At 42.4% G+C, this 26,339-nt stretch overlaps 1 protein-coding gene across 5 annotated transcripts in view; it reads left to right on the top strand.

Annotated features, from left to right (window-relative positions):
• The window catches only part of ANO10 (anoctamin 10), a 687,222-nt gene that overhangs the window by 236,046 nt on the left and 424,837 nt on the right, over positions 1-26,339 (top strand). For all 5 annotated transcript variants that reach the window (XM_056520224.1, XM_056520226.1, XM_056520225.1 and 2 more), the window contains exons 5-7: positions 14,130-14,249; positions 15,377-15,946; positions 16,487-16,542. In XM_056520224.1, the coding sequence (XP_056376199.1) occupies positions 14,130-14,249; positions 15,377-15,946; positions 16,487-16,542 (746 nt within the window). The remainder of the gene's footprint in view (positions 1-14,129; positions 14,250-15,376; positions 15,947-16,486; positions 16,543-26,339) is intronic.

Here is a 26,339-nt window from a genome sequence, read left to right as displayed (position 1 = left end):
TCTCTATTGCAAGGTGGACATTTCCATATATTTTTTTTACAGGTGGACATTTCTATTTCTACTTTTGTCGCAGGTGGACACAATTTCCCCACATATCCTTATCCATGCAACGTCATTGATGATATACTGGGTTTGGGGCTTTTTTCTTATTATCCTATATTTTTAGATTGGTTTTTTAATACCGCAAGGGCCCTGCGGACCATGTTTTATGTGTAATTTTGATGTGATACTGTTGTATTCTGTCTAAATTATGTGAATATTAAATATATTTTTCACCACTGCATCAATTTCCATCATACACCTCCTGTAGGTGAAACACTGAGGACTGTGATTCTTTATTGTTATTTCCTTTTCCCTCTTATCTGGGTGAGAGGGCCACAGTTAACCTTGCGTTGTTTTGTTTGTGAGCGCCACATTATTTATTCCTATAATATGATTTCAGCTAAATGATGGTTAATTTGGAATGAACTAACATCGTATGTTGAGGGATCAATGTACTGTAATGGTTGGTGTTGTTTAGACAATAACTTTCCCACCTTGAATGATGCTTCTGAAATTTTGTAGTGCCCAAACTGTTGAAAGTAATCCCTTTTCAAAATCATTGAACTTCACCTCGACTGGGGACAAGGACTTGCTGGCATAGGCGATGATCCTGTTTAGATCCTTTTGCTTCTGGAAAAGGACTGAACTCATGCTCTTGTCACTGAAACCTGTTTCAAGATACTGCCTTTTGGATATGTAAGGCATGGAGCCTGGGTTAGTCTCATTTTAAGTTCATTCAAGGCTTGCTCATGATCTTTCTTCCACTCCCATTTTACATCTTTCTTTAGCAAGAGAGGTTTTGTAATCTTGGGATAGTTATCGATAAACTTATGTGAGTAGTTCATTGTGCCCATGAAGCATCTAAACTCCTTCCAGTTAGTAGGTGCCTTTATGTTGAGCACTGCCTCCACCTTCTTTTTCTGTGGATTGAGGCCTTCGGACTTCATGACCTAAGAAATTAACTTTGGTACGTCACCATTGAGCTTTCTGCAATGACAATTTTACACCAGCTTCCTTCAACTGGTTAAGTACATGTCTCAGCTCCTGGATGTGCTCCCCAAAAGTTGTACTTTTTATCAGGACGTCATCCACGTAGGATAAGCTACCTTGTTCAGTGGCATGAGGCATTACCTTATGCATGAACACATGTAACCAATCTGATCCAAATATATTGCTGCTTCCCAAATGTGAATGCCAATTTGTATTGATCCTTCTCATCCACCTTAATCGTCCAATATCCCTGCACACAATCTAGGGCAGTGAATATTTTGGACCCCTGGATCTGTGCCAACCATTGGTCTATATATGGTACGGGCCATCTGGACATATATACAGGTTTGTTAAGCTGCCTTAGGTCAGAACAAATCTGAAATTGACTGTTAGGCTTGAGAATTGTGATTATGGGAGGGTTCCACAAACTGTGCACAGGCTGTATTATCCTCTTCTTCGCATGACTCTTGACGACTTCTGATAGTGACTCGTAAGCAGCCAGCAGAAATCTATATTGCTTGACACAGACAGGAGGTGCATTGGGATCAGTTGGGATTCTAGTGGCGTGTAGGTAAGTCAACCCACAATCATAGGAATCCACAGCAAATATACCTGTCTGTGAGAATTTTCCTTAGCAACTAGTGCTCTGAGTCATCTGAGCATCCACTAGCCAAGGAAACTTGTTCCTCAACCCGCTCCTGAAATCCAAGGAAGATTTCAGGTTGACTTAGCTCATAAGCTTCTTCAAGCTCAGAAGTTAGGTCGCCTTTGAATTCACTTACCTTTTCCTGTTGCTGTTGATGTAACTGGTACTCTTCTTCATTGATTTTATGGTTGAAGACCATAAATAATTTATCAACATGCCATGTACTCTCTTCTGCACTAAAAGGATAAACAGCCTAAACATTAAACAACCCTTCAGGGGTTGAGCAGAAACTTTGTTCTACAAGCTTATCCTCTGTCAAATATCCCTCTGGGATGAGACCAAGAACATCAATCTGTAAACCGAATGTGTAATAATCAAAATCTAATGCTAAACCAATGATGGTACCCTTTGGTAATGTTATGCAGTGGGGAGTCATATTATGAATAATCATGGACGTGTGCATTACCTTCAGACCTAGTTGCTGCATCCTGTTGTACAATGAAATCAACGCATCTGTGTTCTTCAGCTTTTGCCCTATCTTAACCTGTACTGGTAGAAGAAAAGGAAAACAACCTGCAGGGATATTAACCTCATTAGCAACCATGATACTCACGGCATAAGGCATCTGCTGTCCCCACCTCAGGGTCTGCTCTTTTAATCCCTCTGGATTCCCTGATAATCTGGACCATAGGTTAATAAGGTCAATCTGCACACATATTTGGTATTGTGATGTCACCAGAACTGCCCAAATCCATATCATCATATTGCAAACTCATTTTAGTCCACCAGTTTTTCATATGAATATTATCATGTAATCATCCAAAAATATAGTGACAAGTTTTACTTTTTGCAAGATTAGATGTCTTTGAAGGACCTCCATTTTGTCAGATACAATTAATAGTTCGGTAAGGATCTATGGATTTTATGGCCACATAAAATAAAAAATACCAATGGTGTAGTTGGTCTGTATGAATTGCAGACAAATATTTAAACAATGCAATTCAGATAACCTGGGCTGACAAATAAAAATAACCCCCAGTTCTATGATCAAGTTTTTTGATCTAGTGTAGTTTATACAAGTAAAACACAGAACAGGGATTTAATTAAATCAAAATATACAGTTTATTAAAAGGAACAATGATGTAAAAATGGCAACTAAACATTGTAATCTATATAAGCGTACAATTTAATAATATAATATCAAACTATTTGAGCAACAATAAAGCAGTGTCAACATTCAGAGAAAAATTAACTAATAATCGCAATATATCAACCCTAGGGATTCAGCAAAGTATCATGAAAAACAAGCCTGTAATCACACTATGCCATAGAACAAATATTGATCTATGCCATAGAACAAGTGTAAAGGCTAACAAGCCTGTATTTGTGGGAGGAGCTGGAAGGACGCATAAGAACCCGTGGCCGGTTACCAGTGCGCGCCGCGGGTTCTTTGCTTCCCTTGATCAGCTGACTAGCCGTAGTTAGCTGACCGGAAACAGACACGCAGTAGTTCGGCGCAAGAACAGGTAAGCGGTCGGGGCTGAACGGGGTCGTGTTGTTTCCTTCGCTACGGAGGTGAGCCGTAGATGGAAGGGATCCCCGCTCAGCCCGACCCCAGGTTTATTTTTCATTTCAGCCAGCTCGGGCCACGCTATAATGTGGAGCGGTTGTTTCATGCAGGCTCGGTCACGCTACTGTCCCGGTGTCAGTCCCGGTTCAGGCATGACACTCAGGTTGTTTTCAGTGAGGGGCGGTACTGGTTTAGGGGGCAGTGCCGGCTCGGCCACGCTACACAACACAGACACGGGGCTGCGCCATTATATGTTATTGTTACAGGGGGTTTTTATTACAAGGGGGACAGGACGGATTATTGTACACATTTACATCTTCAGGTGTCAGTGCCGGCTCGGCCACGCTACACAGCGCTGACACAGGGCAGGCTGACTCTGTTGCGCCGCCATGCGTTATGCATACAGGGGGAGCAGTGCCGAATTCATTTTATTAATTTATATTTACAGGGGTCAGTGCTGGCTCGGCCACGCTATGTAGCACTAACACGGGGGGGCAGGTTGGCTTAGTTACACCACCACAGATTAGGTTTACAGGGGGGACTGGGTCGGTTATCATTTTCAATGTGCATATTTACAGGAGACAGTGCTGGCTCAGCTCAGCGAGGCTGGCTCAGGTCATGCTACTATAAACTGCATACAGTGAGGGGTATCGCCAATTTTCACACTGTCACTAGTCATGTACAGGAGGCAGTACTGGCTCAGGTCGCACTATTTAATTTCAAGAGATCGGTCGTGGCTGACTCTTTTTACGCAATGACTACTGCGCACGTTACTTCAGTTATATTATCCATAGACCTGATCACGTTGCTCGACCCAGCCACAGCTTGTTAATGTTATGTATAGAGGGTTCACTAACACGGCAAATTGCAGCTTGTCCATGAGCGGCAGGTTGGCCAAGTGATTTTATTTCTTTATCCCGAGTCTTCGCAGCCACAGTACGGTCTCAGGGTTAAATATTCTGCATAATTCGGATTACATATTCATTTCTTTTTCGCATAGTTGTTGGTTCATGTTACCACCATCAGTATATGTATATAGTCACGAATGGATAGTACATGTTGGCTTTAGACGTTATGATTATGTTGGCAAAGTGTTTCACAAGTTATGGTGGTCAGTTTGGTTATTAGATCTTATAAACGCATTTTTTGTTACAGCTTGGAGTTGTGAGTATTCATCATATTTACGTCACGTGCTGTTCGGTCATCTTGCAATACAGATGGTATGTAGCGTCATCTGTTATAGCCAGTAGCACAGTTGTAGTTTTTAAGTCATGTCCATACTCAGGTCCGATATATTTATGTTGCATAGGGAAGTTTGCGAGGTTATCAGCTCAGTCGAAGTAAGATAGTATACATAATAAATCACATCTTGCAGCGTTGTCACATGCGTTGGGTCCCACAGTTAAAGGATATGCAAATACATGCGCATTGTCAGAAGGATAAGCAATATGGTTGCAATTTGTGTGTCTGTAATCAGTTACGGATTATTCCTTTTTGGGTCCAGGGTAAAATTGGTCGGTCTTTTGATTCATCTGTCAGTCTTCAGTAGTTATCGCCGTATGAGCAGGAATCAATCAGGTACAGTGCATTGTCAGTTAGTGTTGGCGTGATGATAGGTTGTCATGTAATAGGATGTTTCTTGATATAATTCAGATTATCTTCACGACTTTGTTCTGGCTGGACGTAGTTAGACTAATCATATTCCTCACAACAAGCAGATTCTCCACATCCGGGTAGGTGTAAAAAAATAAATAAATAAATAAATAAATAAACTTTTTCAGCATACAGGTAGGAGGTAATAACTTTGTGTATTTGGTTCCAGTTAGTCGACCAGAGGTGTCATCAGTGAACATCCGCTCTCGTGCAGTAATCCTCAAGTTGCGGTCTTTTTGGGTACGTGTTCAGTTACTTGTTAGGGGTACCATTAGTTCAGTCGGATGTTATGGATATAAATTGCGAATAATTATAATAAGGTTTGTTGTTCAGCTTCAGGTGGTGTGATTCGTCATCAGTCCGGGTAAGGTATCCTTTTGTTTATCCTTGATAGTCGCCTCATGAACCCGACACGCCTTTGGGTTGCGACTATCTCGTGCATTCGGTGCACTATTAATCACGGTGGTCGTCACATGTCCAGGACATAGGGTGCAATTCTGGTACAGGTTACGGGTAGATGATTCACTTCTCACTGTTACAACACAGGGTACGTTACCCATCTCAGCTGTTTACTGGTGGTATCATTATTGATAGCCACGCATGACATTGCCGAAAACAAGACCATAGCCTGCGGTGACGTCTCGGTAGTGCTGAAATCAAAAGATGCTAGGCTTAATAGGAAGCTGACTTTGTCAGAATTTATTATGGCCTTCAGTATATACAGGGATGTTATATGTACAGTCAAACCGCACAGAAGAGAAGAACTAGACCAGTACCTGTACAAGATAGCAGAATTTTACCATAAGTATGGCGGTTATCATTTCTATGATTACCACAAGTCATTCGCAGCAAAAGCAGCAGCAGCACTCAGTCAGTTTAATTATGTTGTCAACTGGGCTATTGTTGATACAGAGATCTACTGCAACCATTTCGCTGGTCTTAAGGCAGCTGTATGCGCCAGGTGTCAGTCCAGCACACATTCTACTGAGTGGTGCAATTTGGTTAATTCAGGATCTGCAGATAGCCAGCCGAGCACGTCAGGGGTCAACCAGCCAAGAAACCAGAAGGTGTCCAGGTTGGTTGATAAGCTAGGACGTCCTATTCGTTTCCTGGGTAAATCGCAAATATGCAACAATTACAATTACACCTCATGCAACTATGGGCAATGCAGGTTGCTGCACATATGCACAATCTGTTTCAGGGCTCATCCGAAAACAGCTTGTACCCAGAAAAATGAAAAGGCATGATTAAGCGAGGTCAATTTAGAATTCTTGAACCTGTTCTTGGTAGATCATCCTGATCAGCGTTTTGTTGAGTTCTTGGTTAACGGTTTCCAGGGTGGGTTTCACACAGGTTTAGTGTCTCTTCCCGAGGTCACATATGAGTGTAGGAATCTACTGTCGGCATTGGCAGATCCGTGCACAGTATCTTCCCTTGTCCAAGTCGAGTTGGAGAAGGGTTTCATTATTGGACCATTCCAGCAACCTCCGTTTGACATCTGGAGAGTGAACCCTATTGGTTTAGTTACCGGGAAATTCTCCAATAAAAAGAGATTGATATATGATTTGTCTGCCCCATATTCTTCGCATATACCTAGTCTTAACTCTCTCGTACCAGCAGAGGAGTTTTCCTTAAAATATGCCTCCATCGACAGTGCCATCGCCATTATCCTTAGTGAAGGGCAGGGAGCGTGGCTTAGTAAAGCTGATATTTCCGATGCATTCAAGCTCCTGCCCATACTTCCTCAACTATGGAAATGGCATGGCATTAAGTGGTTGGACAGGTATTATTTTGCTGTCAAATTGACATTCGGAGCTAGGAGTAGCCCATGGCTGTTTAACAAGTTTGCCGATGCTCTACATTGGATTCTGGAAAATATATTTTCATCCCATCATGTCATCCATTATCTTGATGACTTTTTGCTTACCGAGCCTCCTCACAAGATGCCTAGGGACTTAGCGATCCTGTTGGCATCCTTCGAGCAATTAGCGGTACCTGTGGCACCCAATAAAGTAGAGGGCCCCACACAAGTTATCACTTTTCTTGGAGTTGTGCTCGATTCACAAAAAATGGAGGCAAGATTACCAGTAGACAAGTTGCAGAGAGTTAGAGAAGCAATTGTCAAGCTAAAAAACAGTCATCATATACTCAAAGTCGAGCTACAATCGATTCTAGGCATGTTGAATTTTGTGATGCGTATAATTCCGCAAGGTCGCACGTTCATTTCCAGGTTGCTCGAACTCCTTCCCACGGCCCCCGAACAAAACAGCATCATTCAATTAAATCAGCAAGCAGTAGCCGATTTGAGGATGTGGGAACTGTTTTTTCTTAACTGGAATGGGATTTCCTTTTTCATCCCTGAAATTTCTGACCAATCCCCCATAGTCTTTTCAGATGCGTCCGCCATCTTGGGTTATGCTGCTATTTGGGGTAAGAGATGGTTGGTGAGTCCGTGGCCTTCTGAAGTAAGCCAGATGCCTGGTTTCCAGCGTAATTCTGCCCTGTTTGAACTATACCCTATAGTAGCAGCAGCCTAGGTTTGGGGTCGTTACTGGGAGAAGTCTACTGTACTCTTCGTGTCAGATAATGCAGCTATAGTGGAAGTACTCATGAAGGGTAGGTCCAGGTGCCCTCACATCATGTCCTTCGCTAGGAAACTAGTATGGTTATCGTTGCATCATAAATTCAATTTCTCCTGTGCACACATAAGTGGTATTGAAAATACAGCAGCCGATGCTCTTTCTAGAAGGAACTTTTCGCTTTTTTCACAAGTAATGCCAGAAGCAGAGCCAGAAGGGGCCCAGATCCCGCCGTGGCATTCACTGATCCTAGACTAGTAAAGCACTGGCTGACAGCTAAACAGCTTGTTGTTAATTCTTTGTCTCCTAATACTCAGAGGATTTATGATGCTGCGTGGAGAGTGTTTCAGAGATTCTGTCTAGATTTTCCAAAAGGAGATGTGAGATCTGTAGAATTTGTTCTAGCTTTTATCGGGTTTTGCCATACTAATTTACAGTTAGCACGCAATACAATAAAACTATATTTATCAGGAATTCACCATTACTTTTCCTTGACTGAGCCTAACAGAGACTCTGTGTTTTCATCTCGCATGGTCAAAGCAGCGTTGAAAGGTATTGCTAAAACAGAGACACCCAAAGTAGCTGTCAGGCAGCCGATTTCAGGGGAGCTGTTCCGGCAGCTTTCGGATGCGCTAGATGGTGCCCCATTCGGTCGGTGCGACAGTCATATCTTAAAGGCTGCTATGTATCTTGGATACTATGGTTTTCTCAGGCCAGGAGAGTTCACCAGTAGTAACAATCACAGCTTTTTCCTTAAGGTGGGTCAATTAGAACGTAAATTAGATTATTTTGAGTTGTTGTTGAACAGCACTAAGACTACGTTACCAGGGCATGTTGTAGCTATTCGGTATTTTGCCACGACTCATAAATGGTGTCCAGTTAAAGTATTGGATTCATTATTGGCCCTAGGTCATGTCAGTCATCCTGATGCTCCCCTGTTGCTGTTTAAAAACTCCCCGTTAACGACTTCAGTGTTCATCAAACACTTACGCATTCTGGTCAGGTCCGTAGGTGGCGACCCGGCTGCGATTTCTGGGCATTCGTTTCGTATTGGTGCTGCCACTGCAGCGTCACGCAATGGGGTACCAGCGCACATTATAAAGAAGTTGGGTCGCTGGAAATCTGGCAGTTTCACACGTTACATTCCTAATCCTCGTAGAGAAATGGCGGAGGCGTTCCAGTCTCTGGTGATGTGAATTGTGATTGTTAATAAAGAGTTTTGGTTATCTTAATGAGTTTTGCCCTCTTTTATACAGGTGTACTCTGCACGCAGCAGTAATGGCACACATCAGACTGCATAGTTATATACGAGGTGGTTAGGTAGGATAAGAATAGGTAGGGACGTTCATCTCACGATAAGATCCGACCACAAGTGTAAAGGCTAACAAGTTAGCCTGTATTTGTGGGAGGAGCTGGAAGGACGCATAAGAACCCGTGGCCGGTTACCAGTGCGCGCCCCGGGTTCTTTGCTCCCACCCACCCTCCCGTTATTTTTTCATTCTCTTATAGGGTATGCCCTCTTTTATACAGGTGTACTCTGCACGCAGCAGTAATGGCACACATCAGACTGCATAGTTATATACGAGGTGGTTAGGTAGGATAAGAATAGGTAGGGACGTTCATCTCACGATAAGATCCGACCACAAATCACTTTATCGCTTAATAAACACATTAGTGTTATTACATATTATGTTTTATGCACATTTATTACCCAATTGATCCCACCCTGACTATGGAGGGAATGCATGTACATTAAAAAAAAAAAAAATTTCTCTATGTGGTTAAACCAAAAGACCAATCTGAACACACGGTTAACAATTACGATCTGTAATATGCAAATCACTTAGTGACCTGGGACCAATCAGATATCAAAGGATTGTAGAACTTATACTATACTCTCTATGTTTAAAGTTTGTAGAACAAAACCCATAAGGTGGGGTCCCATTAGGGTAAGTTCAGGGCATATCAAGTGAACACAACCAGTTCCTTCTCCAAAGATTTTTCCCAACTCCCTGTTTATCTCTCCGGATTTTTGTATAACCCCCCCTTATCTCTTCAATATGCCCCCTTGGCAGATAGGGAGCCCCTATGCTAGGCCTTATCATTTATGGTTTGACCCCCGACAACTCTATGGGTTTCCTATGAATGCAACACTTCCGTGGCCTGACCTGTTGCCGGATTTATCGTTCATGGCAAGCAAGCATCTGTATGCAAAGGTGGCACAAGATGTTTTCACCTCTTTGTCTCCATGCTCAACTGTATCTTATCTTGTATTCAAACTACAGTCTGGCAAACAGTGTAAAATAGGTTCAGTTGTACAGTTTTCCTCCAATAAATGTATCCTTCTGCTTAAATATTGTAATAACTTGCATATATCATAATTACTTTTGCACATATAGGGGGAGATATTTCAAAACATGTGCAGAGGAAAAGATCGCCTGATAAATAGGAATGATCGGAGCTGTCAGAGACAGCCCCGACCATCCTGAAGGATAGGAGCGAGGTGGCAGGCGCATTCAGCGGGGGACCGGCGCAGGCAAGTGGAGGCAGCAGCGTCAGAGGCAGCAGTGAAGATCGCTATAAAGTGATCTTCACTGCTGCTTCTAGGAGTTTCAAAACTAAAACTCCCAGCATGCCCAGACAGCCTTTGACAGGCTTCCTGGGAGTTGAAGTTCTGTAACAAGTGGCCCTTCAGATGTTGCAGAACTAAAACTCCAAGCATGCCTGGACAGTCTCTGCTTGCTGGGAGCTGTAGTTACATAGTTACATAGTTACATAGTTACATAGTTAGTACGGTCGAAAAAAGACATATGTCCATCAAGTTCAACCAGGGAATTAAGGGGTAGGGGTGTGGCGCGATATTGGGAAAGGGATGAGATTTTATATTTTTTCATAAGCATTAATGTTATTTTGTTCCAGGAATGTATCTAATCCTGTTTTAAAGCTGTTAATTGTTCCTGCTGTGACCAGTTCCTGAGGTAGACCGTTCCATAAATTCACAGTCCTCACGGTAAAGAAGGCGTGTCGCCCCTTGAGACTAAACTTTTTCTTCTCCAGACGGAGGGAGTGCCCCCTCGTCCTTTGGGGTGGTTTAACCTGGAACAGTTTTTCTCCATATTTTTTGTATGGGCCATTAATATACTTATATACGTTTATCATATCCCCCCTTAAACGTCTCTTCTCAAGACTAAACAATTGTAACTCCTTTAATCGCTCCTCATAGCTAAGATGTTCCATGCCCCATATTAGTTTAGTCGCACGTCTCTGCACCCTTTCCAACTCCGGAAGGGAGTGTTGCAACATCTGGAAGGACACACTTTCGAGACTACTATACAGTGGTGTCCAAACTGGAGCCCTCCAGATGTTGCGAAACTACAATTCAAAGCATGCCAAGACTGTCCAGGCATGCTGGGAGTTGTAGTTCGGCAACATCTGGCCCTTCAGATGTTGCCGAACTACAACTTACAGCATGCCTGGGCAGTCTGGGCATGCTTGGAGTTGACGTTTTGCAACTTCTGAAGGGCTACAGTTTGGATACCACTATAAAGTGGTCTCCAAACTGTTATCCTCCAGCTGTTGCAAACTACAACTCCCATCATGAACTGATAGACCGTACATGCTAGGAGTTGGCTTTGCAACAGCTGGAGGCACACGGGTTGGGAAACACTGAGTTAAGTAACAAACTCTATGTTTTGCAACCAGTAGGCCTCCAGCTGTTGCATAACTGCAACCCCCAGCACAGCCAAAGGGCATGCTGATAGTTGTAGTTTTGCAACAGCTGGAGGTTTGACCCCCAATGTGAATGTACATGGTACGAGTTTCTCGCTGCAAGTTTAAGATGCAGCAAATTTACCACTGCAGCTCAAACTCCCAGTGGGAAACTCGCTGTGAACACCCACCTATGTGAATGTACCCTAAAAACACTACACAACACAAAATAAAAAAATTAAGCAATACTTATACATATACCCGAAAAAACGTCTGGTAAGGCACTGTTTACCAAAACGGAGCCTCCAGCAACTCCAACAACTCCCAGTATTGCCGGACAGCCATTGGCTGTTCAGACATGCTGGCAGTTTTGTAACAGCTGGAGGCACCCTGTTTGGGAAACACTGCTGTAGGGTAATTTTGGTATCAGAGGCAAGTGTCATTCTTGCATCCGACCCATGCAAATCCCTAATTTGAGCCTCAAATGCGCATGGCGCTCTCTCACTTCAGAGCCCTGTCGTATTTCAAGGCAACAGTTTAGGGTCACATATGGAGTATCTCTGTATTTGGGAGAAATTGCCTAACAAATTTTGGTGGGCTTTTTCTCCTTTTACCACTTATGAAAAGGTAAACTTGGGGCCTACTCCAGCGTGTTTATTTGAAAAAAAAAAAAAAAAAAAAAGATTTTACACTAACATCCTGTTGTTGCCCCATACTTTTCATTTTCAAAAGAGGTAAAAGGAAAAGGAGACCCCCAAAATTTGTACCACAATTTCTCCTTAGTACGGAAATGCCCCATATGTGGACTTCTCAAGATAGCAGTAGTGGAAAAAAATCTCCGGATAGATGGCGCAAACCGCTGGTATAAATAACTTGAGTAGACCTGTATAAGATCCAAGAGTTCTTTTATTTGCCTTGTCAGACGGGTTTCGAGGTATATTACCGCTTTCTCAATGACCCCGGCAGAAGATCTTAATGTACATTTGAGGGGATTTGCACAGGGGTGCTGACATAAACGCAAAAAAACAAAACACGTGACCCTTTTTTGGAAACTACACCCCACATGGAACGTAACAAGGGGTATAGTGAGCCACAGGTGTTTGATGAATTTTCGTTAAAGTTGGATGTGAAAATGACATTTTTTTTTTTTCACTAAAATGCTGGTGGTATCTCAAATTTTTCTTTTTCACAATGGGTAATAGAAGAAATGGGGTTACAAATCACTGTTTTTTTCCCCTGAGTATATTAATACCCATATGTGGAGGTAAAGTGCTCTGCTGGCGCACTAAAGGGCTCGGAAGAGAAGGAGCACCATTGGGCTTTTGGAGAGAATGTGTCAGGAATTGAAGGCCATGTGCGTTTACAAAGCCCCCATGGTGCCAGAACAGTGGACCCCCCTCGCCCACATGTGACCTCATTTTGTTCTAAGGATCTGTCAAATGCCAGTGGGGTGTAAATGCTCACTGCACCCCTTATTACATTCCGTGAGTGGTGTATTTTCCGAAATGGGGTTACATGTGGGCGGGTCCATTGTTCTGGTACCATGGGGGCTTTGTAAATGCACATGGTCCCTGACTTCCATTCCAAACAAATTCTCTCTCCAAAAGCCCAATGGCGCTCCTTCTCTTTTGAGCATTGAAGTTTGCCTGCAGATCACTTTACATCGATATATGGGGTATTTCCATAATTTTGGTAGGCTTTTTCTCCTGTTAACACATATGAAAATGAAAAATTTGGGGTAACACCAGCATTTTAGTGAAAAAAAAAATCTAATTTTTCATTTTCACTAGAGATGAGCGAACTTACAGTAAATTTGATTCGTCACGAACTTCTCGGCTCGGCAGTTGATGACTTTTCCTGCATAAATTAGTTCAGCTTTCAGGTGCTCCGGTGGGCTGGAAAAGGTGGATACAGTCCTAGGAGACTTTTTCCTAGGACTGTATCCACCTTTTCCAGCCCACCGGAGCACCGGAAAGCTGAACTAATTTATGCAGGAAAAGTCAGCAACCGCCGAGCCGAGAAGTTCGTGACGAATCGAATTTACTGTAAGTTCGCTCATCTCTAATTTTCACTTCCAACTTTTGTGGAAATTTGTCAAACACCTGTGGGGTGTAAAGGCTCACTGTAGCCGTTGTTACGTTCCTTGAGGAGTTTTGTTTGCTAAATAGTGTGCCATGTGGGGCTTTCAAAAAGCCAAAGCAAACAATTTAAAAAATCCAAATGTGGCTCCTTCGCTTCTGAGCATTGTAGTGCACCCGCAGAGTACTTTACGTCCGCACATGGGGTCTTTCCATACTCAGAGTAGATGGGGTTACAAATTTAGGGGGGCACTTTCTCCTATTACCCCTTGTAACAATAAAACATTTGGGGGAAAACCAGCATTTTAGTGAAAAAAATAAATGAATTTACACATTCAACTTTAATAAAAAGTCGTCAAACACCTGTGGGGTGTTGAGGCTCACTGTACCCCTTGTTATGTTCCTTGAGCGGTGTAGTTTCCAAAATAATATGCTATGTGTTTATTTTATATTTTTTTTTGCTATTCTGGCACCATAGAGGCTTCCTAAATGTGACATGCCACCCAAAAACCATGTCAGCAAAATTTGCTTTCCAAAAGCCAAATTATACTCCTTCTCTTCTGAGCATTGTAGTGCTCCCGCAGTGCACAATGGTCAGATGTGCAAAAAATGCTCGGTTCATTAAGGTGAAAATGGGCTGGGTCCTTAAGGGGTTAAAGAAAAAAAAATGAAAAATTACAATACAGGGGGAGGAGCAAGTTGTCATGATCCTAAAGGAACACCCCCATCCAAACAAAGCCCACAGCTTTCAACAAAATTGCAGGGACAATGAATACTCCTAAAGAGAAAAAAATAAGGTATTTTACATATAAAATATGCATGTTAATGTGCATAATCATTGTATTGATTTCTTCTTGTTTTAGTAAGAAGAATGAAGACCAGTGGTTTACTGATTCAGATATTTCCTTTACATGACAAAGATGAATTGAAACGACTGAGTTTCCAATGGTACCGACAAATCAAGTTTGCTTATCAACCTATAGGTAACAATACCTCTTCTTTGTTTTTCTTTGGACATTTTAGGGTTTACTCAAATGTTGGAAATGGGGCGACGATGTCAAAACTCCACATGTTTGGGTGCAAGCTCTAGGGGCTGAAACAAGTATTAGCACTCCATTAATGTAAAGAGATAAGGAAAATGTATGCACACAATGGGAGGCATTTATTATTACTGGTGTTTCGCAAGGAGTCTTAAAGAAATACTGTAGTGGTATATAACTTATCCCCTATCCGAAGGATAGAGGAGAAGAGGAGTCTGAACACTGGGTCCCCCTTGATCTCCTGTATGGGGCCTCGGCAGTCGGCAGGAAGGGGGCGTATCTGCCCCCAGCATGACGCTACAGCCGACACGCTCCCCCATGTATCCCATAGAGATACATGGACGGGGGTGTCTTAGCCGCCGCATCATGCGGGGACGAAACTTTCCCTCCATGCGGACTACCTGAGCCCTGTACAGAAAATCGAGGGGGTCCCAGTGCTCGGACCCCCTGCGATCTGTAACTTATATACCACTACACCTTTTCTTTAAGTAAAATCTGCCAGTTTAAGATCGCACTGGATTTGTCAAGAGGCACATTGTGTGCCTGTGTATGATCCTATTACATTGCAAATGCAGTCCAGTCTGCAGGCACCATATTATAAAGTAGGGGAAGAAGAGCAGATTAATGTATAATTTTGAGTGGAAAAGTTCCAGGAAAACATATTTTATTCCTGTAACTCTCTTGGCTAAGTAGTCAAGTGGGTGGTCCCACTTGGTTTGTATAAGTGTGGATATATTGTGAAAGCTGCTAATCACTAAGTAGGGCCACCCAAATGGTACAGTGATAGAGAGGGAAGATAAAGATTGTAAAACCATTCTAGTCAATGGTGCTGTAGCTTTTACTGATGGAAACATGCACATATTGCAGTATTTATCTTTTTTTTACTGGGGAATAGCATACTGGATAGACATCTGTAAGCTGCTACATGTAAGCTACTACATATAAGTACATGTTGGTAAATAGCATAACAGCACTGGGGCCCAGGGTAGGAGAGTGTTTACCAAGGTGAAGCTTTGTCAAGACTAATACATTATAATTTTTTTTTCTCACCAATTCCTATTTTTTTGCAGATAATATTCGCCATTACTTTGGAGATACTATTGGATTATACTTTGGTTTCCTAGAATTCTTTACTTTGGCCTTAATTCCAATGGCTCTCATCGGCATACCTTATTACTTTTTTGCCTGGGAGGATTATGATAAATACGTGATTTTTGCTACATGTAACCTGGTGTGGGCAACAGTTATCCTGGAATTATGGAAGCGATACTGCTCAACAATGACCTTTCGATGGGGCACGCTGCTAATGAAGAGGGAGTTTGAGGAGCCCAGATCTGGTTTTCATGGAGTGCTTGGCATCAATCCAATCACAGGCAAAAGAGAACCTACTTACTCCAGCTTAAAGAGGCAATTACGGATATATCTTGTATCTGTGCCTTTTGTGTGCCTTAGCCTGTATTTTGCAATTTACGTGATGATGATTTACTTTGACTTGGAGGACTGGGCCATTAGATATAACCATGAGCAACAGTCAACCTTCAGTAGCTTTCTTCTGTTTGTCCCAAGCATCATTTATGCCATAGTGATTGAAATCCTGAATCGTATTTACAGATATGCTGCAGAGTTTCTCACCAATTATGGTAAGATCCAGGTATAGAAAGCAACAAAAAAGAGGTTGTGTCATCATTAACACTTAGTCCCTATCCATAAGTTACCTTTCTCTGTTGTACTTGGCTGTCCTTGGCAGTTTCAAAAACAAAAAAAATTGGGTCTTGGGTCTTGGGGTGGGGGGTTCCCATGGGTGGGGCCTCCTCAACTAAAGGGGTAGAGATGAGGCGTTACTGCCCTCTGCACTCCAGGGACTTGGGAAAGCCTTTTGACACTGTACTTTACCTGAGCCATACGGTAGGAGGACTTGCGTCCTGGTTATTTGAAAATGATCCGGCAAGTCATTTCTTTATATTATAAACTGATGGCTGGATATTCTCATCTCATTCTCATTCTCATTTTTAGGTATTTCCTTAGTATTAGGATCTTTAAAGTCAATATAATGTATGGTAAAATATCCCAGTATAATATGGCAACCTGCTTGATTTATATAGGAATATTGCTATTTATTAAACCAAAATGGTTTTTGTATGGACCTTTTTTTTTCTACTTTTCTTTTTTTCTTTTTTAAGAAAACCATAGACTGGAGTCATCACACCAGAACCACTTGATACTCAAGGTCTTAGTGGTAAGTTGCATTTGGCATTCTTTTTTCTTTTCCGAGAGTGATAAGAAAAGAAGAAAAATGTATTTATTGTATCTTGCCTTTTCTGAAATGCATGCAGTTGTTAAAATATCATCAAGACAGCCACTTTAACTTGTAGCAACATATGGCAAAAAACCTTAGAGGGGTACTCCAGCGGAAAAAATATATATATATTTTTTTTAAATCAACTGGTGCCAGAAAGTTAAACAGATTTTTGAATAACTTTTTACTGTTAAAAAATCTTTACCCTTCCAGTACTTTTTAGTGGCTGTATGCTACAGAGGAAATTTGTTTATTTTTTGTCTTGTCCATAGTGCACTCTGCTGACACCTCTGTCCGTGTCAGGAACTGTCCAGAGCAGCATAGGTTTGCAATGGGACAGTTCCTGATACAAGCTCTGGACAGTTCCTGATACGAGCATCAGGTGTCAGCAGCGAGCACTGTGGACAAGATTAAAAGATGCCGGGCCTCGTGGCTAATAACAGACATCATTGATCGTGGTGATACAATGCATTAACCCATTAGATGCCGCGATAAAGCGCGTTTTCCTGATCAGCTTACAGGGCAGCAGGGAGGGCCCTTACCGTCTTCCTCACCATCTGATTGTTGCTCTGAAGCTTCAGTCAACCATGGCAGGCTGGAGCAGCAGAGCACCAATAGCACTGATAAATGCTGTGCTATGGCATAGCATTGAACAGTTGTATGCAATCAAAAGATTGCATGTAATAGTCATCTAAGGGAACAAAAATTTGTGTTAAAAAAAGTATAAAAAAAGTTAATAAATGTGAATTAACCTTTTAACCTTTAAAATAAACATATGTGGTATTGCCACGTGTAAATGTCGGAACTATAAAAATATAATGTTAATTAAACGGCAGGGTCAATTGCATATACGTAAAAAAAAAGTGAAGAATTGCTTATTTTTTAACTTCGCATAGCCTAAAAAATGTCTAGAAAGCAATCAAAGAGTCCCATCAAAACTAAATTTAACTGATATAAACTACAGATCACAGCGCAAAAAATGAGCCCTTAGACATATACAAAAAAATAAAAACTTATAGAGGTCAGAAGAGGACATTTTTAAATGCACTAATTTTGGTGCAAAAATGTATAATTTTTTAACAGAAGAAAAACAAAATCAAAGCTATATATATGTTGGGTATCAATTTAATTGTATGGACCTACAGAATTAGGATAAGGTGTAATTTTTACCGAATAGTGCTCTGCGTAGAATCAGAAGCCCCCAATAGTTACAAAGTGTCGCCCCCCCCAATATTGCCCCACATATATTTATTTTCTGGTTTTGTAGATTTTGTGGTGAATTGATTGATGTTATTACAAACAAAATGAATGGTGAAGAAAATAAGCCCTCATATGGGTCTGTAGGTGGAAAATGTAAAGTGTTATGATTTTTAAAAGGTGAGGAGGAAAAAATGAAAGTGCAAAAATGGAAAAACCCCTGATCCTTAACCCCTTAAAGGGGTATTCCGGGATTTGTTTTTATTTCACTATGCTACAGGGGCTGTAAAGTTAGTGTAGTTCATAATATAGTGTCTTTACCTGTGTGTGAAGGTTTTCTCACAATTCTTATGTGATTTTCACCCCAATAATTATTTTTAACAGCATACAAAATGACTGCTGTCTCAGATTTTTCCCAGCTTGCAATGCGGTCAAGACCTGACTCACTAGTCAGCTGATGCTAGGGAGCCTGTCTGCTTCAATGGGCGGAGAGAGCAATCTGCAGCTAATGCAACAGCTGTAGGCATCCTGATCGAAGACCACAGGTCTGCAGCTCATTTATGTTTCAATGGGTGGGGTGGCTGATGTGTGGGAAGTAGGAAAAGGGAATGATGGGATTTGTAGGCAAACAAGAAAACTAAAAACAGGAAATACAAGTTCACAGAAAGCTAGCCACAGTGTTATGGTAATCTCACAGCTAGAGAAGAGCGAACTTTTCAAAAATTCGATTCGGCCGAATTTTCCGAAAAGTTTGTTTCAATCCAAATTTTTTTCTCAGTGAATCTCTATTAAAAAAGGCTATTTCTAGCCTACATACAGCCCTTTATAGGGGTATAGAACACTTTGCTGTGTTCTAAAACGCATATGGAGTGTGCTGGGTTAGTGAAATAATACTGTTATTCAGAATAACATGCAGATTACCGGCATCGCTTTTAGAATCACTGCCTCACAGCAGCACAATGACAGAGCCTGGTGGTGGCATCAGTGTCAGGAGACCATATAGGGACTGAATGACACAGCGTGGAGGTGTTGGCAGCATGAGTAGACCATATATTGGCTGAATGGCACAGCGTGGAGGTGTTGGCAGCATGATGACACGATATAATGGCTGAATGACAGTGTGGACATGTTGGCAGCATGAGGACACCATATAGTGGCATAATGACACAGTGTGGACATGTTGGCTTCATGAGGAGACCATATAGTGGCTGAATGAAACAGCGTATAGGTGTTGGCAGCATGAGGAGACCATATAGTGGATGAATGGCACAGCCCGGAGTTGCCAGCAGCATGAGTAGGCACTAGGCCTTCACAATCCCGAAGATTAAAAGATGAATTAAGAAATTTAAACCGAAGATTTTGGATAGCGGGTGCTACCTATGAGAAAATTTGAAATTCCCAGACCCAGGCCCCACAGCGGCATCAGTAAACCATATATTGCCTGAATGACACAGGCTGGAGTTGGCTGATGCATGAGTACACACCAAGGCTTCACAATCCCTAAGAAAAAACACAACAATTTTAGAAATTTTTGAAAAAGATTTTGGATAGCGGTTGCTACCTATGAGAAAATTTGAAATACTCAGGCCCAGCAGTGCCATCATTTTTTTTTATTTGAAATTTAAAACTAACTTTCAGTGTCCTGGACCCCATCGTGTGGGTACGAAGGACCAAATCCAACAAGCCCCCACAGCAACATCAGTAAACCATATATTGCCTGAATGACACAGCCTGGAGTTGGCTGATGCACGAGTACACAGCAGGGCTTCACAACCCCCCTCCAAAAAAATAAATAAAACAAACACCATAATTTTAGAATTTAAAAAAAAAGATTTTGGATAGCGGGTGCTACCTATGAGAAAATTTGAAATTCCCAGACCCAGGCCCCACAGCGGCATCAGTAAACCATATATTGCCTGAATGACACAGCCTGGAGTTGACTGATGCACGAGTACATAGCAGGGCTTCACAATCCCCCCCCCCAAAAAACACCACAATTTTAGAAATTTTTGAAAAAGATTTTGGATAGCGGGTGCTACCTATGAGAAAATTTAAAATACCCAGGCCCAGCAGCGCCATCATTTTTTGATTTGAAAATAAACTAACTTTCAGTGTCCTGGACCCCATTGTGTGGGTATGAAGGACCAAATCCAACAAGCCCCCACAGCAACATCAGTAAACCATATATTGCCTGAATGACACAGCCTGGAGTTGGCTGATGCACGAGTACACACACAGCAGGGCTTCACAATCCCCCTCAAATAACACCACAATTTTAGAAATGTTTGAAAAAGATTTTGGATAGCGGTTGCTACCTATGAGAAAATTTGAAATTCCCAGACCCAGGCCCCACAGCGGCATCAGTAAACCATATATTGCCTGAATGACACAGCCTGGAGTTGGCTGATGCACGAGTACACAGCAGGGCTTCACAACCCCCCCCCCCCCCCCCCCAAAAAAAAAAACACCACAATTTTAAAATTTTGGGAAAAGATTTTGGATAGTGGGTGCTACCTATGAGAAAATTTGAAATTCCCAGACCAGGGCCCAGCAGCGCCATCATTTTATGATTTGAAAATAAACTAACTTTCAGTGTCCCGGACCCCATCGCATGGGTACGAAATGGGGACCAAATCCAACAAGCCCCCACAGCAACATCAGTAAACCATACATTGCCTGAATGACACAGCCTGGAGTTGGCTGAGCCACGAGTACACAGCAGGGCTTCACAATACCCCCCCCAAAAAAAGCACCACAATTTTAGAAATTTCTGAAAAAGATTTTGGATAGCGGGTGCTACCTATGAGAAAATTTGAAATTCCCAGACCCAGGCACAGCAGCACCATCATTTTTTAATTTGAAATTTAAAACAAACTTTCAGTGTCCCGGACCCCCGCGTGTGGGTACGAAGGACCAAATCCAACAAGCCCCACAGGGCTCATGTGGCCGTGAGATGTAGGCGCAACTTCTCCATTGCCCTGACCGGCCATTGTTTCCAAGACTTTTCGCCAAGGCAAACCATGTGAAGAACAGCGTGACACCGCCGTACCCTGCACACATGGTATGCTGAAGGGCCTCTGAGACTTGTCCGGGCAGTGGAGGCTTAAGACACAGTTAAGGATGTGGAGGTGGAGCAGCACACTGTCACAGGACCAACGGGCTGACAGAGTGTAGCAGGAAGCAGCATTGAGTACACACCAGGGCTTAAGAATCCCAAAGAAAAAACAACCATTTTAAAAAATTTCGAAGAAGATTTAGGACAGCGGGTGCTACCTATATATTGCCTGAATGACACAGCCTGGAGTTGGCTGATGCATGAGTACACAGCAGGGCTTCACAATCCCCCCCAAAAAAACACAACAATTGTGGAAATTTATGAAGAAGACTTTTGGATAGCGGGTGCTACCTATGAGAACATTTGAAATTTCCAGACCCAGGCCCAGCAGCGCCATCAGTAAACCATATATTGCCTGAATGACACAGCCTGGAGTTGGCTGATACACACCAAAGCTTCACAAAAAGACAGACATTTTTGACGAAAATTTAGGACAGCGGGTGCTCTCTATATATTACCTGAATGACGCAGCCTGGAGTTGGCTGCAGCATGAGGAGACCATTGAAATGTCTGATTTTTTTTATTTGGAATTTAAATCAAAATTTGTGTCCCGGACCCCGCCGTGTGGGTTCAAAGGACCGAATCTCACAAGCACCCACAGGGCTCATGTGGCAGTAAGATGTAGGCGCAACGTCTCCATATCCCTGACTGGCCGTTTTTTGTTTTTGTACCTTTGTTTAAGAACAAGCGCATATCCAAGAGTCCAGAAGACTCTATAATGGAGGACGGTGGACCACCAAAAGACATTCTTCTCTAAAATATTTTTTTATGAAATAAAGAAGCAGAGTTCATCCCTCTCCGTTTTATTTTTTTTGAAAATTTTTATAAAAATATCACATGCAACAAGCATTCAATGGTGTAATGGTTATTATTCTGGAAAATTCAAGTTTATTACTGTGAACATTATCAGAAAATTTGAAAAAAACACTACCCAAGAGTGTTTAACCCCTTAAGCACCCAGCCAATTTTCACTGTAGGACCTGGCCATTTTTTGCACATCTGACCACTGTCACTTTAAACATTAATAACTCTAGGATGCTTTTACCTTTCATTCTGATTCTGAGATTGTTTTTCATGACATATTCTACTTGTTAGTGGTAACATATTGTTGATACTTGCATCGTGAAAATTCTTAAATTTGATGAAAAAATTGAAAATTTTGCATTTTATTTTACTTTGAAGCTCTCTGCTTATAAGGAAAATGAATATTCCAAATACATTTTTATATTGATTCACATATACAACATGTCTACTTTATGATGTCATCATGAAATTGACATGTTTTTACTTTTGGAAGCCATCAGAGGGCTTCAAAGTATAGCAGCAATTTTCAAATTTTTCACAAAATTTTCAAATTTGAAATTTTTCAGGGACCAGTTCTGTTTTGTGGATTTGAAGGGTCTTCTTATTAGACATACCCCACAAATGACCCCATTATAAAAACTGCACCCCTCAAAGTATTCAAAATGACATTCAAAAGGTTTGTTAACCCTTTAGGTGTTTCACAGGAATAGCAGCAAATTGATGGATAAAATTCAAAATCTTCATTTTTTACACTGGCATGATCTTGTAGACCCAGTTTTTGAATTTTTACAAGGGGTAAAAGGAGAGAAATCTTCCTAAAATGTGTAACCCAATTTCTTTCGAGTAAGGTAATAACTCATATGTGTATGTCAAGTGTTCGGCGGGTGCACTAGAGGGCTCAGAAGGGAAGGAGCTACAGTGGGATTTTGGAGAGTGAGTTTTTTGGAAATGGTTTTTATGGGGCATGTCGCATTTAGGAAGCCCCTATGGTGCCAGAACAGCAAAAAAAAAACACATGGCATACTATTTTGGAAACTACACCCCTCAAGGCAAATAACTAGAGGTCCAGTGAGCCTTAACACCGCAATGGTGTTTGACGACTTTTCGTTAAAGTTGGATATGTAAATTATATTTTTTTTCACTAAAATGCTAGTTTTCCCCCAAATTGTCAATTTTTACAAGGGATAATAGGACGAAATGCCCCTCAAAATTTGTAACCCCATCTCTTTCGAGTATGGAAATACCCCATGTGTGGACGTCAAGTGCTCTGCTGGCGCACTACAATGCTCAGAAGAGAAGAAGTCACATTTGGCTTTTGAAAAGCAAATTTTGCTGAAATGGTTTTTGGAGGGCATGTCGCATTTACGAAGCCCCTGTGGTGCCAGGACAGCAAAAAAAAAAAAACACATACTATTTTTAAAACTACACCCCTCAATGAACGCAACAAGGGGTACAGTGAGCCTTAACACCTCACAGGTGTCTGACGACTTTTTGTTAAAGTCGGATGTGTAAATGAAAAAAAAATTTTTTTTTCACTAAAATGCTGGTTTTCCCCCAAATTTTACATTTTTATAAGGGGTATAAAATTTGTAACCCCATCTCTTCTGAGTATGGAAATACCCAATGTGTGGACGTCAAGTGCTCTGCTGGCGCACTACAATGCTCAGAAGAGGAGGAGCGCCATTGAGCTTTTGGAGACAGAATTTGTTTGGAATAGTAGTCGGGGGCCATGTGTGTTTAAAAAGCCCTCCGTGGTGCCAGAACAGGGGAACCCCCCCCCACATGTGACCCCATTTTGGAAACTACACCCCTCACAGAGTTTAATAAGGGGTGCAGTAAGTATTTACACCCCACTGGAGTTTGACAGATCTTTGGAACAGTGGGCTGTGCAAATGAAAAATTACATTTTTCTTTTTCACGGACCACTGTTCCAAAAATCTGTCAGACCCCTGGTGGGCGTAAATGCACACTGTACCCCTTATTACATTACATGAGGGGTGTAGTTTCCAAAATGGGGTCACATGTGGGGGGGGGGGGTCCATTGTTCTGGCTCTATGGGGACTTTGTAAACACACGTGGCCTTAAATTCCGGACAAATTTTCTCTTGAAAATCCCAATGGCGCTCCTTCTCTTCTGAGCATTGTAGTGCGCCAGCAGAGCACTTTACATCCACATATGGGGTATGTTCTTACTCAGAAGAAATGGGGTTACAAATTTTGGGGGGCTTTTTTCCTATTTTTCCTTGTGAAAATGATGGGTAACACCAGCATTTTAGTGAAAAAAAATGTTTTTTTTTCCATTTTGAAGAATTTTCATTAAACACATGTGGGGTGTTAAGGCTCACTATACCCCTTGTTACATTCCGTGAGGGTTGTAGTTTCCAAAATGGGGTCACATGTGGGTATTTCTTTTTTTGCGTTTATGGCAGAACCGCTGTAAAATCAGCCACCCCTGTGCAAATCACCAATTTAGGCTTCAAATGTACATAGTGCGCTCTCTCTCCTGAGCCTTGTTGTGCGCCCGCAGAGCATATTACGCCCACATCTGGGGCATTTCCGTGCTCAGGAGAAATTGCGTTACAAATTTTGGGGGTCTTTTTTTCCTTTTAACACTTGTGAAAATAAAAAGTATGGGGCAACACCAGCATGTTAGTGTAATATTTTTTTTTTTTACACTAACAAGCTGAAGTAGCCCCCAACTTTTCCTTTTCATAAGGTGTAAGAGGAGAAAAAGCCCCCCAAAATTTGTAGTGCAATTTCTCCCGAGTAAGTAAATACCCCATATGTGACCCTAAACTGTTTCCTTGAAATACGACAGGGCTCCGAAGTGAGAGAGCGCCATGCGCATTTGAGGACTAAATTAGGGATTGCATAGGGGTGGACATAGGGGTATTCTACGCCAGTGATCCCCAAACAGGGTGCCTCTAGCTGTTGCTAAATTCCCAGCATGCCTGGACAGTCAGTGACTGTCCGGAAATGCTGGGAGTTGTTGTTTTGCAACAGCTGGAGGCTCCATTTTGGAAACACTGCCATACAATATGTTTTTAATTTTTATTGGGGGGGGGACAGTGTAAGGGGGTGCTTATGTAGGGTTTTACCCTTTATTATTTGTTAGTGTAGTGTAGTGTTTTTGGGGTACATTCGCACTGGCATGTTACGGTGAGTTTCCCGCTAGGAGTTTGCGCTGTGGCGAAAAATTTACTGTAAATCTGCCTGTGTGAATGTACCCTGTACGTTCACATGGGGGGGGGGGGGGGGGGGGGGGCAAACCTCCAGCTGTATCAAAACTACAACTCCCAGCATGTACTGACAGACCGTGCATGCTGGGAGTTGTACTTTTGCAACAGTTGGAGGCACACTGGTTGGAAAACCTTCAGTTAGTATTGAACTCCCAGCATGTACTGATCGCTGAAGGGCATGCTGGGAGATGCAGTTATGCAATAGCTGGAGGTACACAACTACAACTCCCAGCTTGCCGAGACAGCGGTTTGCTGTTTGGGCATGCTGGGATTTGCAGTTTTGCAACATCTGGAGGGCCACAGTGATCTCCAAACTGTGGTCCTCCAGCTGTTGCAAAACTACAAATCCCAGCATGCTCAGACAGCAAACAGCAGTTTGGGCATGCTAGGAGTTATAGTTTTGCGAGATCTGGAGGGCTACAGTTAGAAACCACTGTATAGTGGTCTCTAACTGTAGCCCTCCAGCTGTTGCAAAACTACATATTCCAGTATGCCCAAACAGCTGTCTGAGCATGCTGGGAGTTGTAGTTTTGCAACATCTGGAGGGCTACAGTTAGAGACCACTGTATAGTGGTCTCAAACTGTACCCTCCAGATGTTGCTAGGCAACTCACCGGCTTCTGTACGATCCAGCCGCCCGACATTGGCCCCCGCCGATCTCCGTCGCCCGCTGCCTCCGACGCCCACCCGGATCGGTAAGTGGATTCTTTGGCGCTGGTCCCCTTCGTTTACCCATCCTGCCTTGCCTATTGTGGGTGGGCAGGATGGGGAAAACTAAAGTTAACCCCCCCCCGATCTGCTATTGGTGGACGCGTCTAGACCACCAATAGCAGGGATAGGAGGGGTGGCACCCCTGCCACCTCACTCCTATCCCTTTAGGGGATCCTGGGTGTCTTAGACAACCGCGATCCCCCTTATATTCCGGGTCACCATAGACCGTAATGACCTGGAATCACGCAAATCGCAAGTGTGAATTCAGTTGCGATTTGCCGCGATCGCCGACATGGGGGGATCTGATGACCCCCCTGGGCGTTTGCACAGGATGCCTTCTGAATGATTTCAACAGGCATCCCGGTCCGATCCCCGTCCGGCGGGGGCCGGAATTCTCCATGACGTACGCGTACGTCATGGGTCCATAAGTACCAGGGTGTCATGATGTACGCGTATGTCAAGAGTCCTTAAGGGGTTAATAACCCTATACATTGCACCATAAATGTAGAAATTTTAATTAAGCATGTATGTATGTATTTCAAAGATCCTAAAATTAAAGGCCTAAGCCCAGAAGCATCATGAAGTCAAATAGTTCCTGAAAGACACAGGAGCAGTCAGGAGTAGGCATCAGCAGTACCCAAGAGGCTTTCATAACCCCTTACATTGCACGATG

Source organism: Hyla sarda, chromosome 5 (assembly GCF_029499605.1).
Source record: "Hyla sarda isolate aHylSar1 chromosome 5, aHylSar1.hap1, whole genome shotgun sequence".
NCBI classification, from domain to species: Eukaryota; Metazoa; Chordata; class Amphibia; order Anura; family Hylidae; genus Hyla; species Hyla sarda.
The sequence above is the reverse complement of the archived record's forward strand: the minus strand, read 5'-3'. Positions and strand labels throughout refer to the sequence as shown.